This window comes from Meriones unguiculatus, chromosome 1 (assembly GCF_030254825.1).
Source record: "Meriones unguiculatus strain TT.TT164.6M chromosome 1, Bangor_MerUng_6.1, whole genome shotgun sequence".
NCBI lineage: Eukaryota > Metazoa > Chordata > Mammalia > Rodentia > Muridae > Meriones > Meriones unguiculatus.
Window position 1 is genome coordinate 1,709,139 of NC_083349.1, and position 17,642 is coordinate 1,726,780.

General features: G+C 53.6%; 2 protein-coding genes and 1 long non-coding RNA gene across 7 annotated transcripts; 1 reads left to right on the forward strand and 2 right to left on the reverse strand.

The window, feature by feature from the left end:
* Nucleotides 1-978: 978 nt before the first annotated feature.
* Nucleotides 979-7,225, forward strand: Ca9 (carbonic anhydrase 9). 2 transcript variants are annotated; one of them, XM_060378614.1, is made up of 11 exons: nucleotides 979-1,566; nucleotides 2,307-2,336; nucleotides 2,563-2,733; nucleotides 2,822-2,964; nucleotides 3,045-3,137; nucleotides 4,274-4,340; nucleotides 5,336-5,493; nucleotides 5,616-5,751; nucleotides 5,898-5,924; nucleotides 6,373-6,454; nucleotides 6,550-7,225. In XM_060378614.1, exons 1-11 carry the CDS (start codon nucleotides 1,227-1,229, stop codon nucleotides 6,629-6,631), a joined length of 1,329 nt encoding a protein of 442 aa, XP_060234597.1. In that variant the 5' UTR covers nucleotides 979-1,226; the 3' UTR covers nucleotides 6,632-7,225. The 2 variants fall into 2 exon arrangements, with proteins under 2 accessions (XP_060234597.1, XP_021514110.1); XM_021658435.2 differs by having other exon boundaries at nucleotides 1,182-1,566; nucleotides 6,565-7,225.
* Nucleotides 1,798-2,767, reverse strand: LOC132652530 (uncharacterized). The gene is made up of 3 exons (XR_009590148.1): nucleotides 2,642-2,767; nucleotides 2,182-2,328; nucleotides 1,798-1,968 (listed from the first exon to the last, which is right to left on the reverse strand). It is a non-coding gene; the product is annotated as an uncharacterized LOC132652530 (long non-coding RNA).
* An 898-nt stretch (nucleotides 7,226-8,123) lies between the features above and the next one.
* Nucleotides 8,124-16,363, reverse strand: Tpm2 (tropomyosin 2). 4 transcript variants are annotated; one of them, XM_021658461.2, is made up of 9 exons: nucleotides 16,051-16,363; nucleotides 15,528-15,653; nucleotides 12,602-12,735; nucleotides 12,381-12,498; nucleotides 12,219-12,289; nucleotides 11,669-11,744; nucleotides 11,432-11,494; nucleotides 11,245-11,314; nucleotides 8,124-8,289 (listed from the first exon to the last, which is right to left on the reverse strand). In XM_021658461.2, the coding sequence occupies exons 1-9, from the start codon at nucleotides 16,162-16,164 to the stop codon at nucleotides 8,207-8,209; spliced, it is 855 nt and encodes a 284-aa protein (XP_021514136.1). In that variant the 5' UTR covers nucleotides 16,165-16,363; the 3' UTR covers nucleotides 8,124-8,206. The 4 variants fall into 4 exon arrangements, with proteins under 4 accessions (XP_021514136.1, XP_021514137.1, XP_021514135.1 ...); XM_021658462.2 differs by lacking the exon at nucleotides 11,669-11,744 and adding an exon at nucleotides 11,998-12,073; XM_021658460.2 differs by lacking the exon at nucleotides 8,124-8,289 and adding an exon at nucleotides 8,308-9,349 and having other exon boundaries at nucleotides 16,051-16,322.
* Between the last annotated feature and the right edge of the window lie 1,279 nt (nucleotides 16,364-17,642).

The following is a 17,642-nucleotide window of genomic DNA, read 5'->3' on the forward strand; positions in this document are numbered from 1 at the left end:
GAATGGTGGCAAGTGTCTTTACACACCGAGCCATCTGGCCATCCTCTGTTCAAGATATTTCCTGTATCTTCTTTGCCCAGAATACCATCCTCCTTACTGTGATTATCAACCCCCAACCCATGGAGCTCCTACTTCTTCAAAGGGTGGGAACAGATTTTGCCTGCTTCCATATTCTTGAGGCGGAATTATGTTATTTTCCCTCACTCACTGGCATGAGAGCTCCTCAGATAGGGAGTCTTCATTTTCATTTCCGTACCCCTAGTCCATAGCCCAGTGCTTAACATACCGGATACAGAATGCAAACATGAATGGCATTCTAGACACCAAGCCTTAGATTAACAAGAGCAGTGAGAAGTTTGAAGAGAAAAATGAATAGTTCAGGGCTGGGAGTGTAATAGAAAAATGAATAGTTCAGGGCAGTAGAAGAGTGATTGTCTGCATGCATGTCACCTGGATTCTGTCACCAGCACTGAAAAACAAAGAAAAAAGTACACACACACACACACACACACACACACACACACACACACACACGAATAATCTGACTGGAACATTAGGGGAAAAAGCAAGAGACAAGACAGAATGGTTTCTTGGATGAGGTTTTTGAAGACCTGGAAGTCAGGAAAAGAAAATGGTCACACTTTTGGCAGGCAGTGGGGGAGACATCAGAGTCTCTCTCTCATATGTTCTCTCTCGAAAACATTCATGCCTAAATTCGCCTCCGTCTTCCCTGTGCGCCTCTCGACCTACTCAACCGTAGGCCCCTCCAGTATCTTTACCTGCGTCCTGACTGGGCCAGGATATATACATGGGTTTCTTGCCTTCTCAGCCCATCTACATGGGGGCACCAGCTCCCCCCCTTCTTTTGCCTTCCCTGTCGGGGCTGGGAAGCAGGCCAGGCCTTCCAGAGGCTGGCAGGCAGGAACTGGGTGGTGCCAGGGAGAACCTATACAGTGCCAGGTGGTGCCTTGGGCTCCAGGCTGAGCTGGTGACCCCGATAACCCTCTGCCTGTGGACACACCTGCCCCTCACCCCTGAGTCCAGGCTTTGGTATCGGGGAGGGGGCACATGGCCAGTCAGACTTGTGGGACTTTGGCTCCATCTCTACAAAAGGGCACTCTGTGAGTCAGCCTGCTCCCCTCAAGGCTTGCTCCTCCCCCACCAGCTCTTATTTCCGATGCACGTACAGCCCGTACACTGTGTCCTGGGACACCCCAGTCCGCAGCATGGCTTCCCTGGGCCCCAGCCCCCGGGCTGCTTTCTTGATCCCCGCCCCTACTGCGCAGCTGCTGCTGTTACTGCTGCTCCTAGCTTCTGCTCATCCCCAGGGCCTGTCCGGGATGCAGGGGGAGCCCTCCTTGGGAGAAAGTTCATCTGGGGAGGATGATCTGGGCTTGGAGGATCTGCCCAGTGAACAGGACGCACCTGGAACGCTGGATCCTCCTGGTGGAGAGGACGCACCTGGAGCGAATTCTAAACCCGGGAAGGAGGATTCCCTCAAGTTAGAGGGTCTCCCCGCTGTGGGGGCTCCTGAGGACAGTCAAGGTCCCCACCGGGATGAAAAAGGTAAGTGGTTATTAGCTTCCCGGTCTAGGCAGGTAGCCTATGCCTCCCCTCCCCAGCCAGCCTCAGCAGGGAACATGTGGCAGCTGCTCTACGAATAGCCTTTCTCCCTTTCAGGGGAGGACAGAGCCCACATTAGTTGGGAGAGATGGAAAAGAAAAAAGGGCAAAATTGAAGGGAAGGGAAGGAAGGGGCTTCTAGAGGACCCACGGGGAACCCACAGCCATCGCTCACCTCCAGTTTGCAGTGCTGGAAAGCAATCAACAGGTGGAAATACTTGGGATTGCTTTGTCGGGGAGGGGCAAGCAGGCTCGCCTTGTGTAGATCAGGGTGGCCTTGAACTGCTTTCACCTCTGAGTTCTGGGGCTTCAGGTGTGCACCACCACGTTGGCTCTAAGCCAGGAACTTTGGGGAAAAGGGGGATGAGTGGGAAGGTGAGATGAGTGAAAAAGAACGCTGATCTGGGTCTGCAAACTGAAGCCACTGTACAGATCCTAGCAGGTTCGGAACTGTCTCCAGTGGGTCTGCTGATGGCCCCCCCCCCCCCCCGTTGGCCGGCCATGGTCGGTGGTAGTTCACCATGCTTGGTACCTGTCCTGATGCTTTCATTTCTATTACCTGTAACACTCTTGCAAGACAGCTTTGAAGCCACTGCCAGAGTGGGAGAAAGTCTTTTTCATTCTGGGCGCCGGGAAGGAGCTGGGCTTTAACAGGGGGCTTGTGAATTCTTCTCCTTTATGCAGGGAGTGGCCACAGTCTTTGGAGCTATGGAGGTAAGACACGGTTCACTACACAGACCAAATCCGCAGATGGTCCAGCCCTCCTGATCCGCAGCAAAGGCACCCAGTACTAGTTCTAGTCTGGACCCAAGTCCACACTCTCCTCCCCTCCCCTCTCCCGCCTCAGCCTGCCTCCTAGAGTCTTGACTCCACCCCTCACTCGTCCTAACGGTGCCTATCCCAGTCAGCAGACTTCTTGCACCTTTTCCTCTCATCCTAGACACCCTACTCTGGCCCCAGGTGTCCCCGGCCTGTGCTGGCCGCTTTCAGTCCCCCGTAGATATCCGTCCGGAGCTCACCGTCTTCTGCCGCGCTCTGCAGCCCCTGGAACTCGTCGGCTACGGGCGCCAGCCTCGCCAGGAACTGAGCCTCTGCAACAACGGCCACACTGGTGAGGTGTCGGCGGGACCTACGGAGGGGAGGGGCGACCAGGCTGCGCTTTGGAGTTCTGCTGGTGCTCACTTGCTCCTCCCACGCAGTGCAGCTGACTCTGCCGCCGGGTCTGAGGATGGCTCTGGGACCTGGGCAGGAATACCTGGCCCTGCAGCTGCATCTGCACTGGGGAAGTTCAGACCGCCCAGGATCAGAGCACACGGTCAACGGTCACCGGTTCCCTGCTGAGGTGGGCGCTGGGATCCCAGGAGGAGCCAAGAGGGTGTGGTCAGAGCTCTAGCCTCTCTGTGTCCCCTACGTCCTCTCTAGATCCACGTGGTTCACCTCAGTACTGCTTTCTCGGAACTTCGTGAAGCCTTGGGTCGCCCAGGAGGCCTGGCTGTTTTGGCTGCCTTTCTGCAGGTACCACACTTGTCACTCAAAGCCAATGGGTCCCCGTGTCTTGCTAACAGAGAACCCATTCCAGCACATGCTCAAGCTGCTCAATCAGCTGTCAGCCCCATTCAGTCCTTTGTTGGTTCATTCAGCACCAGCAGGAAGGCTTTGTTTAGGGAGCCCTCAAACAGCAGAAGGCTGACTTGACAGTCGTAAACGGAGAACACTAAAAATAGTGGCTGTAGAGGAGGGTGAAACTTAAATCTTCACTTAAGGGAAAGAAGGAGGACTGTTACACAGAGAGAGGACAGTGAACAAAGACAGAGAGAGTATGGACCATTCAGGGAACGCCGTGTGCCACAAACTGGGCGGGGGAGGAGTCGTTTCTCTGTGTCTTCTATCACCCATTGCTTTCCTTTTATCAAGTGCAGTAGTCAGTGGCCTCTTTGTACCTGTTAATGATCAAGAGTGCACATGCCACGTAGAAGGAGGCCAGGAAGCGAGGAGATGAGACCCTACAACACTCACTAGTGTGAAGTTCACTGAGTTCAGAGAAGTGCCCCAGAAGCAGCATGCAGCACCGCGCTCCAAGAGTCAGATCCGGGGGTCTGGAGAGGTGGCTCCGAGCTTAAGAACACTCACTGTTCTTCCAAGGGTCCTGAGTTCAGTTCCCAGCAACCCCATGTTATGGTGGCCCATAACCATTTATAGTAAGATCTGGTGTGCAGGCAGAATGTTGTATAAATAATCAATAAATCTTTAAAAAAAAAAAAGAGTCAAATCCGTGAATTAGTAAAGCTCACACAAGTGCTAATACATTATGGCTTTCTTCAGGAGACCATGGAGTGTCTGTGGAAATAATGATGAGTTAAACCATGAAAATTAGTAGGGCTCATATCCCAAAGGGCCAAGCATCCTAGTAAATTTTCTCCTCCTTCAGTTTGCCAGTGAAATCCAGTATACCAAGGCAATTCATTTGCAAAGCAATAGTAATAGAATTTGAATAATATGATTTTATATTCCTCAGCATTCTTAATGGTGAGGAATGGAGAAAGACTGTGGGAGCCCCATCCTGAACCCCATCTTGTATTCAGGCTTCCAACTGTGGTCCAAAAAACAGGTATCAATCTGCCTTGCATTGTATCCCACGTCCACCCCTGCAGGAGGGCCCAGAGGAAAACAGTGCCTATGAACAATTGCTGTCACATTTGGAAGAAATCGCTGAGGAAGGTCAGTTTGTGGCTTGCCCAAGGAACTGCAGAGCTGAGAATGGAGAAAGAGAGGAGTTGAGGGTGAACTGGCTCTAATATTGGTAATAATGGGGAAAATGGGAACAGGGACGCGCTGTCCACAGGCTTGACAATTTGAAAGCAAGCCAAACAGAAAATAAAATTGGACAAGAAAAAAAAAAAAGCAGAGTTGAGGCCAACCTGGTCTACAGAATGAGTTCCAGGCCAGTCAGGGCTACATAGTGAGACCTGCTCTCAAAAACAAACAATCAAAAAGCAAAACAACACAAAAAATGTTTGGAACTTATAGGGTTGAGTGTGGAAAGCTAAGCTTTTTCTTTTGAGAACTGTCTGTCATTTATACATATCAAATATTTTGTATTTATAAACGTTTTAGAGCAGGAAACGGTAGTGCATGCTGATGCCAGGTCTTGGGAGGCTGGCTACATCCCAAGTGGGAAGCCAGCCTACGCTACACGAGATGTCTCCAGGAAGCCCAGGGATCTAGCTCAGCAGTACAGCAGGGCACTTCGAGGCCTGGGTCTATGCTGCAGACCTACTTCTGTTGAAAGCTTGTTCCCTTCCCAGTGACTGAGCTATTTAACCTTCCTTTAACTAGACTTCTAGGTTTCCTGTCTGGTTTCTATAGTTACAAATATTAAACTGTATTTACATGTTATTGTCCGTGGGGAGGGGTGTGTGTGTTCACTAGACAGAATGCAGGGCCTCTGCAGCCGAACTACATCCCAGCTCCACTTTATCCCACTCTGGGTGCAGGCAGCAGTCCTGCATGGTAAGGCAGTGCGCTCAGAAGAGCAAAGGCTCCAAAGGAGGCTGGAGCACTGGCTCATTAGTTCAAGGCATCCTCTAAGCGCTCAAAGCCCTTGCCTTCCTCTTGGATTAACCACACATAGTGAGAAGCGCTGAAACCGTGCTTGTGCCTGGAGCTTCCAGGGGAAGTGATGGAGGTGAGATCTCACACAGACCTGTCCCCAGGCTCCAAGACTGAGATCTCAGGTCTGGATGTCTCTGCCCTGCTGCCCTCGGACCTCAGCCGGTACTACCGATATGAAGGATCTCTGACCACCCCTCCCTGCAGCCAGGGAGTCATCTGGACTGTGTTCAACCAGACGGTGAAGCTGAGTGCTAAGCAGGTCAGAGTGGCGTGTAGTATTGGAGCATGGGAATGGCGGAAGAAATGAGATCGGGTCAAGGGGCCACGCAGTGAAGATGGAGGGTTAGCGACTTCCTTCTTTCGTCTGTTGACACTCCCCAGCTCCACACTCTCTCTGTTTCCCTGTGGGGACCTCATGATTCTCGGCTACAGCTGAATTTCCGAGACACGCAGCCTTTGAATGGGCGAACGATTGAGGCTTCTTTTTCTGCCGGAGTGGACAGCAGCCCTGAGTCAGGTGAAGGCTGTCTGATAGCCCGTGTTGCCATGCCCCCCCCCCCCCCGCGCCGCCATGGATCCCTCTCTTCCTGCGTCTTCATTTGTGCCACAGTTTGTCACAGGTTTTCATGCGCCCTGGCTCTAATGTCTCCTTCTTCTTTTCAGTCCGCTTGAATTCCTGCCTCACTGCTGGTGAGTCTGGGTCCCTCTCTCGTCTCTGACATGGGCGGGGGTTGGGGGACGGGGGTCGGGGGACGGGGGACGGGGGACGGGACTACAACACCCTTTCGGTGTTGGTGCCCAGGAGCTACTCTTTTCTTTTTCTGCAGAATAAATTTCTTCCTTAAATCAATGTAATAGGTCAGGTAGGGACCTATGCCTCTGGTTTAGTTCTCAGAAGGAGGTTCCAGAAATCTCCAGTTGATGCTTCTCCCACAACACACCTTTCACCTAGCTGCTGGGAGGGGAAATGGTGCTTGTCTTAGCCCTGTCACTATCCACCTCCATCCTTTAGCTGGTCTGTTCTGGAGACTGACCCCCCTGAGGGCTGCCTGAGCACTGGGGAAAGGCTCAGGAGGTGGGAAGCCAGCTCGGAAGGGACCCCATGGCTTCCCCTGAGGCAGCCCCTTTTCCCTTCCAGGTGACATTCTAGCCTTGGTGTTTGGCCTTCTTTTTGCTGCCACCAGTATCGCCTTCCTCATACAGATGGGGAGGCTGCACAGGTATCTATGGCCCTCCCGTGGCACAGCCTTTTTTGCATAACCCAGAGTTCCAGGACTGCAAATGAGCTCATTTGGTGGTGTTTTTCTGATTCTAGTTCCTTGTTCTATAGGCACAGAAGTGGGATCAAAGATAGAGTTAGCTACAGCCCAGCAGAAATGACAGAAACTGGAGCCTAATAAGGAGAAGCCAGCTAGAGGAATCTGGAAACCTTGTCCTGCCATTATACAGCTTCTTTTTAATCACTAAGAAATAATTTCCATCTTCTTAATTTTCTTCTTTTCCTTAAAGAAATGCAATGGAAACTTATAGTGAAAAGGCAAGACTGGACTTAATTCTTGCTCCTTTCTTGTTTGTTTTATGAGACAGGGTTTCTCTGTGTGCCCTGGCTGTCTTGGAACTCACTCTGCAGACCAGGCTGGCCTTGAACTCAGAGATCCAATTGCTTCTGCCTCCTGAGTGCTGGGATTAAAGGTGTGTGCCATCACTGCCTGGCAATTCTTGTTCTTACTATGCTCTACCACTGAGCAGTATACCCCTTGATCTTGCTATGTAGCCCAGGGTGGTCTTGAACTGTGTGTGTGTGTGATAATGGAGTTTGAACCCAGGCCCTTGTACATACTAGACAAGTGTTCTACCACTGACCTTCCAGGCCCTTTCCTTGAGCTCCCTAGACTCCTGTCTCAGACTCTTGAATGCTGGGATTACAGGCATGTACCATCCTGCCTGACTCATCCTGATTATTTAAAAAAATAAATATTTCTAATAAAACACATGTAGTTGCCTTTGTTCCTCGAATTGAAAGTATATTGCATTAATTTCTTATGGTTGCTGGGAAAAAACAAAACAACAACTCCCATAAGCACGGGTCATGCTCCTGTGACGCTCAAGACTTTATGCTAGTCCAGGCATGAGAGCACTGTTTCCTTCCTGACCTTCCTAAGTGGAGCACTTCCCTTTTCAGATTTTACCTCACTCAGGTCCCCTTCCCTACCTCACTCCAAGTCCTTGCTTCCATCGTCACCTCTTCTGCTGCCCTTGACCTTATTCTCACCCCTACCATCCTTCCCTTCTAGACAGTTACTCTGTAGCCCAGACTGGATCAAAACTTACAATCCTTCTAGACTCAGTGCAGGATTACAGGCCTGCACTGTCATGCTTGGCTCTTTCCCTACCTTTAAGGAACTTGCTGTTACACCGGCCCTGACCCGTTAGCCTAAAGAACCTCCTCCATCTCAAATTCTTTGCTCAGCCACAGCCCCTCTTTCTGGATTAGAATATGAACCTCCTTAGGGCAAGAGTACATAGCAGTTTGTTTGAAGACCTTGGCTTGGCCACCCCTCTAAACTTCGGTTCACACTGAGTGGGCTTTTTCCCCCTGTTGGAGGAAAATCTGTCCCTTCTTGCAGCTTTGCCTTCAGGATATCTGGTCCAGTGACTGTGGGAACAGAAATGTGCCATGGATGATGGATGGCTCTGCCCTGTAGGGACTAAAGGTCAGGATAGTTCCCCAATCCCTGGAAACCTGCTTCCTATAACGTGCTTGCTGAGTCCAGAACCCACACCTCATTGTCCCCATTTAAAACAGAAACCCACTGCGGGAATCAGAACCAGGCCCTGCTCAATCTGGGTCCTTCCAGCTCCACTGGCAACAACAACAACAACAAAGGCTTAACAGGCCCTGGCACACCAGGAACATCACTTTATTGGCTTGAGGAGGCAACTATATAGTCTGGCAGCAGCTGGGCCAGCCCTTACAGGTTGTTGAGTTCCAAAAGGGTCTGGTCCAAGGTCTGGTGAATCTCCACGTTCTCTTCCTTGGCACTAGCCAAAGTCTCTGTGAGGGGAAGCAGCAGGTGAGGTGGGGTAAACAGGAGGAAGGACATAAGGGAGGGAACCTTCGACAGGAAAAGGTGACAACGCATGTTAGGAGACACTCTATGGCCCAGGGGACATGTTAGGCTACGGACCTGGGGCCTGCAGAAGGGGCAAACGGGTGGACTGACCAGACACAGATCTTGCTCCAGGCCTTGGAGCCAATGGTATGGGGAGCGGGGGTGTCTGTATCATAAACAGGTTGGGTTGCCTTCCTTTAAAAGGTTTGGGGAAGTTGGAAACAGAAGGAAAGACAAAGGTCCAGCCAAGAAAGGGAGGGTCAGACAGACAGGACAGGGACAGAAAACAGACCTGCAGCTGCTGTGAAAGCCCCTCTTGGAGAGATCCAATACTTTTACGACCTTCCCTGGACAGTTTCTGATCTTCTGGCTCCTCTCCTGACCTCACCAACCCATTTCCCTTCTAGCCATTCCTGGAATCCCAGTTAAGTGCACCAAGGTTGGTGATGGGCTGCTGAGAGGGGGTAAGGCTGTGCTTGATGGATCCCCATATATTCACATGCACTGATTATCAGAAAGTGACAGGCTGGGAGTGCCATGCAGAAGAGTCTGTGTGAGCCACGGTGTTCTGTGGGAGGGCTGAGTGCCACAAGATTGAGGGTGTCAGGAAAAGCCAGGGTCTCAGGAGTAAACCAGTGCTTTGACAGTGATGAGGAGCTCTCTGGAGGTAGGAAAACAGCATGGAGACCAAGTTCAGAGTTTATTAAGTGGTAGAGGGGGTAGAGGTCAGTGGATGGTGACAGCAAGATGAAGCCAGTGCCAGAGTGGGTAGCAGGAGTGGAGATACACATGCTCCCTAGGCTGCCCTCAGCCTGGCTACTCGAAGTTGCCAATCATGCTCCTCCTTGGCTGCACCTCCCCTCAGAGAGAAGGGAAAGAGAAGAGAGAAGGGGTCTGTGATGGCCATGGTATTGTGGACTCAGAGGGAAGTGATGTCATTGAGTGCGTTGTCCAGCTCTTCACTGATGGCCTTGTACTTCATCTTCTGTGCATAGACTTCATCTGGACAGTCCGAAGAGGGGGAGGGAAGGGAGCATGGGGAGAGGAAATGGAGGAGGGGAGAAGGAGAGGATGGAGAGAAGATGATGAAATGGAAACTAGAACTAGAGGGATGGACAGAAGAGAGAGGCCGGAGGACAGGCCAAAGGCAGTCGGGCTTCCTCTTCCCCTTCTCTACCCTAGCTTTTCTTTGTCCTCTGCACCCCGACTTTTCTCTCCCCACATTGCAGTGTCCCAGAAGCCTGTGGGCAGTGCTCTGAGCAGACAGGCAGGCATGCTTAAGAGGGAAAGGTAGGGTGCTGACCAGGAAAGTCTAAAGTCCTAAAGTTGGAGATAAAATCCCTGCTTGCCTGAGAAGATTAGAAACAGAAGACACCAGAATTAATGAAAGTCAAAGGGTTATCAAAGTCAAAGGGGAAAGGCAACCTTTGTTGATAAAAGGAATAACCACAGGCCAGCAAAGACCTGGATTTCTGTTTTTGCTAAGTGTAACTCAAAAGTAGTATCTTCCATGAGCAGTATTGTGTAAACCCTGATTTTTGGTCAAATATTGGCTGGGGATATAGCTCAGTGGCAGAGAACTTGCCTAGCACACGTGGGGTTAGGTGTTAGGTTTAATCCCCAGCACTGGGGGCAGGGTATCTCTGTAATATGACTATTGAATTGTCCTTAGAGACGCCACTTGCTAGACTGGTGTTATACAAGACCAGCAACATCAGCTTTAAGATGCTGGTGGCCCAAGGCTGCAATCCCAGCACTGTGGAGCCAGCTTCCAGCCTCGTCTACGTAGCAAGACCATATTCAGTGAGTGAAACCAGCAATCACTTGGAGAAGGGTCTAGAACTGTGGGGTTTGGTGTTTTGTTTTGAACCAAAGCCTACTGCTCCAGCCCTCAGGAATCCAATTGAATTCTGTGAGTGTGTATGGTGTGTGTATGCTCATGTGGGGTGGGGTCTTAGCATCAAATGCTGGGCCAGAGCTTCCAGCCATTCTCCTGTCTCCAACCCCATTTCCTGTCCTGTGGTGACAGGAGCGCTGGGATTCACACAGGCTACTGTGTCCAGCTCTTCCATGGTGTCTGGGTATCGCATTCACGCCCCCATGTTTGTGGGACAAATGCTTTACCCTCCTTCCAAGCCTAGGAGGAATACACTTTCTTCTTTTCAGATTAAAAAATAAGTCAGGTGGTGGTGGTACACACCTTTAGTCCCAGCACTCAAGGGGTACTTGGGTCTCTGAGTTTGGGGCCAGCCTGATCTATACACTGAACTTCAGGACAGCCAGGGCTACTCATGTATGGGCGTGTGTTTCTCATGTATGGGTGTGTGTGTTTCTCATGTATGGGCGTGTGTTTCTCATGTATGGGCGTGTGTTTCTCATGTATGGGCGTGTGTTTCTCATGTATGGGCGTGTGTTTCTCATGTATGGGCGTATGTGTTACTCATGTATGGGCGTGTGTGTTTCTCATGTATGGGCGTGTGTTTCTCATGTATGGGCGTGTGTTTCTCATGTGTAGGTGTTTGCCTGCTTCTCTGTGCACTATGTGCACGCATGGTATCTGCAGAAGCCAGAAGAGGGTGTCAGATCCCCTAGGACTGAAGTTACAGAAGGCTGTGAGCGGCCACATAGGTGCTGGGTCTCAAGCCCAGCTCCTCCGGAAGAGCAGCCAGTGCTCTTAACCACTGAGCCAGCTCTCCAGCCCAGACATCGGTTTTTAACTCTTGAGGTAATCCTCACTTATTCAAAACTGGGAAAAGCACTAGAACAGCCTATCATGATTCCCTGGACTGTAGACACAGCCTACCAGTCTGTGGAACCCTGGGTGATCCACTTATTTAACAAACACAATGTGGTAAAGGTCAGGCTGATTGTGGGGTGAGGGGGAGTATCCTTTCTACCTTCCAGGTCATCGATGGTTTTCTCCAACTTTGCCACAGATCGTTCAGCAAACTCTGCTCTGGTCTCAGCCTGGAATAAAGAAGGAACAGGAGTATGGCCAGGACAGAAGCCTTCCCTGAGAGGCTCCCTGAAGTCACCATTCTTTCTCAGCCACACCCCTCAATTTCCTGCCACAGGCATTCTCACCTCCTTCAGCTTCTCCTCCAGAAGTTTGATCTCTTCTTCGTATTTGTCCTCTTTGGTGGAATACTTTAAGAGACATAAACGCGCCATCAGTGAACCGTTCCGTGATCCCAAATCCTTCAACTCTCCATTGAGCCCTCGGGCTCCTGCTCACCTTCATCAAGCACCTGGCCCTCCCTACCTAAGCCCTCTCCGCCCCACTGCACAGCCCCGTCCTCACGGCCCCTCTGACCCCTCTACCTTGTCCGCTTGGGCTTCCAGGGATTTCAAGTTGTTGGTAACAATTTTCAGCTCCTCCTCTAGGTCCCCACATTTACTGCAGGGGTGTGTGGCAGGATGGAGCGTGAGGGTACAGTGAGGTGAGACAGTGGGGGTGGCACAGTGGGGAAGGGGTAGAGGAGAAAAGAAAAGAGCAAAGTGATGAGAGTGACAGCAGGCTGAGTTTGAAGCCCCCACTCCACCCCTAGTTCCTACTGCGGGAGAGAAACAGCAGCCTGAGGTGCTGAGCTGGGAGGGATGTGAGGTGAGAAATGGAGCCAGTGCCTAGGAGGTCCCAGAGAGGCTACTACCTCCTCCTCTGAGGCTATCAGCGACTTGAGGGCCTGGTCCATGGTTCGGAGCTCCTCCTCCAGCTGCCTGGCTCGGCTGGGGGCAGCAGGCATAGATCAGACGACAAGGCCTGTTCCTGTGGCCTCTGGCCTGGGGAACTGCCTGACCACTGTGTGCAGTGCCCCACAGCCGACCCTCAGGCGAGTTCTACCGGTCCCCTCATGCCCCAGGGTGTCCTTACCTCTCAGCCACCTCTGCTCTCTCTTCTGAGCGCTCCAGTTCGCCTTCCAGGATCACTAGCTTCCGGGCCACCTGAGGGGAAGTGGGAGGGAGAGGTAGGCCAGTGGTGAGAACTGGAACTTTGGGGATTGCGGGTGAAAGTGAAACAGGACAAGGCTGTCACCTCCTCGTATTTGCGGTCTGAGTCCTCAGCAATGTGCTTGGCTTCCTTCAGCTGCATCTCCTGCAGCTCCATCTTTTCCTCATCTTTCATGGCCCGGTTTTCAATGACCTTCATTCCTCTGAGAAGCAGGGACAGCAGTGCATGTAGGTCCAGTAGGAGCAGAGGCAGGACCCTCCCTCTGCAGTCCCTGACCTGCCTCCCTCCAGGGACCCCTTCCCCACCTCTCGCTCTCATCAGCTGCTTTCTCAGCCTCCTCCAGCTTTTGCAGGGCTGTAGCCAGGCGCTCCTGTGCCCGATCCAACTCCTCCTCTACCAGCTGAATGCGGCGGTTCAGAGAGGCCACATCTGCTTCAGCCTGTGGGTCAGAGGGCAGGGGTCAAAAGGCTTTTACACCTTGGTGAGGATCTGCTAAGCTCCAGAATCTTAGCTTTCTGCTTTCTAGGTGTTCAACTTATTTCCCCCCATCTCAACAGTCCTCTGCCTGGGTGAAAACCTGAGTCCTCCACACAAGTTCCATTCTCCTGAGGTGGTGCCTCTTCTGGCACCATGCATGGTTAGCAATTAGGTAGGTAGATTGGTTCCTGTAGCTCCCCTGAGAGCACTCCAAATGCTGACGCCCACACCTGAGGCAGCTCGGATTCCTACAAAGCAGAGCCCAGCACAGGGGAGAGTAGAGAAAAATCAGGACAACTGGACTTTGCCGCTGCTAAAAAGCAGCCAATCCCAGAATCAAGGTTCTGTGATATCACCAGTTGCCAGGCAGACTTCCCAGAGAGGGACTTTAGAGGCAAGCCAGGTCTGTAAGAAACTGTGGCTGTATTGAGGGGCTCCCTGCCAAGGTGACGTGGGGGAAGGGAACATAAGCGATGATACTCAGACTCTGAATATGGAAAGAGGCTTTGGAGACGGTCCATAGGACTTCACACTCCACCCTGAGAGGTTGGATGAGGCAGCGTGACCTGTGGAGGAAGAGGGCAACCGCGGTGTGTTTTTTAAGGACTCTGGCTCAGAGTCAGGCTGTTGTCTCTGAGCCATAGCTCAGCTACTCCACACTTGCTATATGACCTTGGGCAACACGTTTGGCCTCTCTAAGCCTCAGTTTCCTCCTTCCTAGATGGGAGCCGACAACCACAGATCCTCTGAGACAATGAACTGTTAATCCACAGGACCACACAGGAGGCTCACCAAAGTGAGCTGTCCAAGAAGGGGTTGGGGCCTCTTTAACAGAGACACGTTTATCTCCTTCATGTGTGTCAGTGCATTGCCTGCGTGTATGCACACTGCACGTGTGTCCGGTGCCCATACGGTGCGAGCCACCGGCCACTGAACCCAGGCCCTCTGCACGAGCACTAAGAGCTCTTACCCACTGAACCGTCTCTCCAGCTCCCTCCCCGTCTTTTTTCAAGGCTCCCAGTTGGGTCTGACGATATAAGCTACTATGGGAAGTAGCGACACACTCTGCAAAGAGCATGCGCATACGTTGCCGGTGGAGCCCTTCCTTCATAAATGTGAGATAGCCTCAGCCCATCCTCCAAGATGAAACTGCAGAGATTTAGGAGACCAGAGACTTAAGACCAAGAAGAAGAAAGGACTGGACTGGTGGAGGGGAAGAGCTTGGTGGTAGCATGGGGCTGGGTGGGGCTGGCACAGAGGGCAGGCCCTGGGCAGCCCTGCGGGCAGGAGCGACACCATATATAGCAAGTGGTTTGGTGGTTTATAGCTTGTCCTCCAGGTGCCTTCGGTACCTGGAGTTTGGCCACTTAGAACAAGAGCCCATCATGGGCACAGGACCCAATGACTCAACGTGGAAACACTCTGGAGACAGAACGGGGAAGGACGACACTGGAGGACAGTGGGAGAGTAGTCTAGAGAGATGAGGTGGAAGGACAAGAAATGGCTGCCAAGCTTGGGAAGTCCTGGGGTCATCGCAAGACAGATATATGCCATGTCTGCTCTTCTATGGATGCTGGCTGCTCTCCTGCCACATGACAGTAACTACTGTCCCCACTGGATAAATGGCAAACAAGAAAGAAGAGAGAAACTGAGGCACTGCATAAGTTAACTGCTGTTTTCAAGGTAACACTATAAAATTGGGCCGCATTTCCTGTTTATTATTGGCAGGGCTTCCCCACTTCTCCACACCCCCCCCCAAGCTCCTTGGGTTTCCAGTCTTGCCTCCAGCTGCACTGAGCCTTGGTTATTTATAGAGTATCAGATGCCCAGGGTCAACTTTGCTAGCAGTTGCAGGTCAGTTCCCTCCCAAGTGCCAGGGCTGGTAGAGAGACTGGACCAAGAAGCCCAGCTGGGGGGTAGGGGGGGCTAGGGAATAGAAAATGATCAATACGAATGCCAACTCAGGTGTTCAGATGATGGCTTATGCTACTCACCCCCAGGCCCTACTGACAGACTCATCTTAAATTTAAAATGAGAAACTGAGGCAGGCACTGGAGATAGTGCCACGTCTAAAGTTATATGATCATTCTGCCTGAAGGTGTGAGCTGGGAAGAAGAGAAGTCTGGTTGGGGATGGGCAGAGAACCCTCAGGGCGAGTGGAGCCTGCCAAGGTGGCTACTTTGGCAATGGTGGCCCTGTCCCTCTGCCCTGTGGCCTGGCCTGGGCCTGAGGTTGACAGCTTAATGAGGGTAAATGAGGAGCCATTAGAACCTGAGCTGAGGCTCCAGGGTAGTAGGCCTTCTGGTGCCAGAGGTCAGGGGTGGGGAATTCCTAATGGCCCCTTAGTGCTGTAACTCAAATCAGGGCCCCATCTTTGGAGCACTCTCCACTCCTGCCTGCTGGCTGCTCACACTCAACCCTAACCCTCACACCCACCAAATGCAGCTGCAGTCTCCTCTCCTTCCTTCTTAGAGGGAGGATTAACTAAGGTGGGCGGTAAATTCTCACCTCCCACCCTCACTGTGACTCACCACTTGATCACTGTACATTCTAAGGGCTGAAATGAACAGGAATCTCAAGGCTGAGTCCTGGGGAAGTAGTAGGTGTCTTGGGCTACTTGTGTAAACCTGCCCTGGGTGGTGGTACAGAGAAGAAACTACGTCCGTTCAGAAGTCCCTTTCTTCCTTCACAAGCATGCCTGGGGCTCCTCACCAGTGTCCTAGTGCCCCTAACCCTCCCCGAGCCCACACTCACATCGGTGGCCTTCTTCTCGGCCTGCTCCAGTTTCTCCTGGGCATCCTTCACAGACTCGGAATACTTTTCCACCTCATCCTCTGTCCCCTTCAGCTTCTTCTGGAGGGCCTGCTGTTCTTCTTCCAGCTGTGGAAGAGGGGCGATTGATCAGCTAGGTCTGGGTCAGGGCCCTGAGGCAAGGAAGGCAGGTCTGGGAAGGGTGTGTGTGTGTGTGTGTCGGGGAACTCGTTCTAGAAGATACTTGGAGACTGTTGTGGGAGAAGAAGGATGAAAGGAAGGACAGTCCAGAAGCAGTGTTAGGAGGCCCTGGGAGGAGAATGTGACAAGCCTAACGGGACCTATTGCAGCTTTTTAATGACAGGAGTGGTAACTGGGGGCTCCCAGGCGATGGCGGGTGGGTGAAGACTCTAGGAAGGGCCGAACTCTGGACGGTGCTGTTAAGGCTCAGCCCCACACTGATGGGAGGCCTTGGAGAGCAGACCCGGGGCCGGTAGAGGGAAGCGGAGGTTATACTGGGCCCCACCTGCTTGCATCGGTCCTCAGCTTGCTTCTTGTCGGCTTCAGCCTGCTCTGCGCGGTCGATGGCATTTTCCTTGTCCAGTTTCAGCATCTGCATCTTCTTCTTAATGGCGTCCATGGCTGCAGTGGGAGGTGGGCCGGCGGGTGGGCTGTGAAGAGTGGGTAGACCGGGCTGGCTGCGGGCACTGGACGCAGGGGGACAGGTCAGGAAGAGCAAGAGGGACTGGGATGTCCCAGCAGCGAGGGCGCCTAAAAGGAGGGGAGGGACCGGGCGGAGCCAGGGGCCAGGACCCTCCCCCACCGAGGCCCAAACCTTGTAGGGGCAGAAGCACTGCCCGGTCTCGGGGCGCGGCCGCCCTTTGCGCCCACCTCTCGGGTCCTCCCCCTCGGCCCCGGCCCCGCCTCCTCTCTTGGCTAGCCAGCCGTCGGAAGGAAAAGAGCTACAGGCTGTGAAAGCCTTGGTCAGCAGAGGGGACGGGACCCTCGGGCCGGGGGCTCAGCACTTCCTCTGAGTGACAGGCGGGCCCTGCGGCAGCTGCGGCCGGGGGCCCTGGGGCTATTTCAGGGCGTGAGCTCACGGCAGCTGCCTGGGCGCAGGGACCGCATGCCCTCGCTCAGCTCGCAGCAGCCGCTACCCTTAATTTAGAAGTTTCCTGTAAATCCCCCCCAGATTAAATGTCTCTTGGGAGGCGGATCTCCTGCATGCCTCGAGTGCCTCAGTTTACCCCGAGTCCCAGAATCCAGGTTTGCGCTACCGACGTGGAGGTTGTGGTTGTCTTTTCTGTGCTTGGGGAAACTGAGGCAGGAGGCCTGCTGCCCCCGAGGGCGGGCCTGGCATCTGTTAACCTAGCGCTCCCTCCCAGTCTCGGTGGTAGAGCCAGGTCCTCCGCGCCTGCCCGCCCCGCCCCCCACGTGCCCCGCATATTTTCCACGAGGCTGAGGCCAGGCTGGCCGGGGCGCGCTCCCCACCCCCACTCCCACCCGGGAAGAGGCGCTCCCGCCCCCCCCCCCCCCGGGCTCTGCCTGCTCCCCCGCTCGCCTCCCTCTCCTTCCCTCGCGCCCGCCCTCCTCCTCCCTTCTCCCAGCGGGCTCGCCGGTCTTCCCCAAGGGGCCAACTTGACTCCGAATTTTCTTTTCTGCCCTTTTTTGGGATGTTTCCCCGTGGGGGAGGCGGGGCCGGGCAGCCGCGAGCCGAAGGGAGCTCGGGGAGGGATTACGCAGCCACCGCGAGAGGGGAGCGGGCGGTGAGGCGGCCCCTCCTCGGAGGCTGCTCTCCAGCCGCCGCCGAGCTGGGCGAGGGCGGCGCGGTTCTGGGTCTGCTCACGGGGGTGGGCAGGGGGCGAGGGCTGCGGCGGGGTGGGGGGGCAGGGCGCCCCGGGAGGGAGGACCCCCGGGAGGGAGGGCGCCCCGGGAGGGAGGGCGCCCGGGAGGGAGGGCAGCCCGCCCAGGACCAGCCGATGCAGAGGGGTCTGAGGCCCGGGGCCGCCGCCGTACTGGGCAGAGGGGCTGTCGGTCGTGGGGTCGTGGACCGCACGGGGTGAATCCCCGTCTGCTAACTACACTCATAACACTAACCGGAGCACACACGACCTCGGT

Coding starts and splice junctions, on each gene's coding strand:
- Ca9 (XM_060378614.1), top strand. CDS start 1,227: ATGGCTTCCCTGGGCCCCAGCCCCCGGGCTGCTTTCTTGATCCCCGCC. Junction 2,337..2,562: donor CAGTCTTTGGAGCTATGGAG/GTAAGACACGGT, acceptor CTCTCATCCTAG/ACACCCTACTCTGGCCCCAG. Junction 2,965..3,044: donor GTCACCGGTTCCCTGCTGAG/GTGGGCGCTGGG, acceptor CGTCCTCTCTAG/ATCCACGTGGTTCACCTCAG.
- Tpm2 (XM_021658461.2), bottom strand. CDS start 16,164: ATGGACGCCATTAAGAAGAAGATGCAGATGCTGAAACTGGACAAGGAA. Junction 12,736..15,527: donor CCGAGAAGAAGGCCACCGAT/GTGAGTGTGGGC, acceptor TCTGACCCACAG/GCTGAAGCAGATGTGGCCTC. Junction 12,499..12,601: donor GCAGCTGATGAGAGCGAGAG/GTGGGGAAGGGG, acceptor CCTGCTTCTCAG/AGGAATGAAGGTCATTGAAA.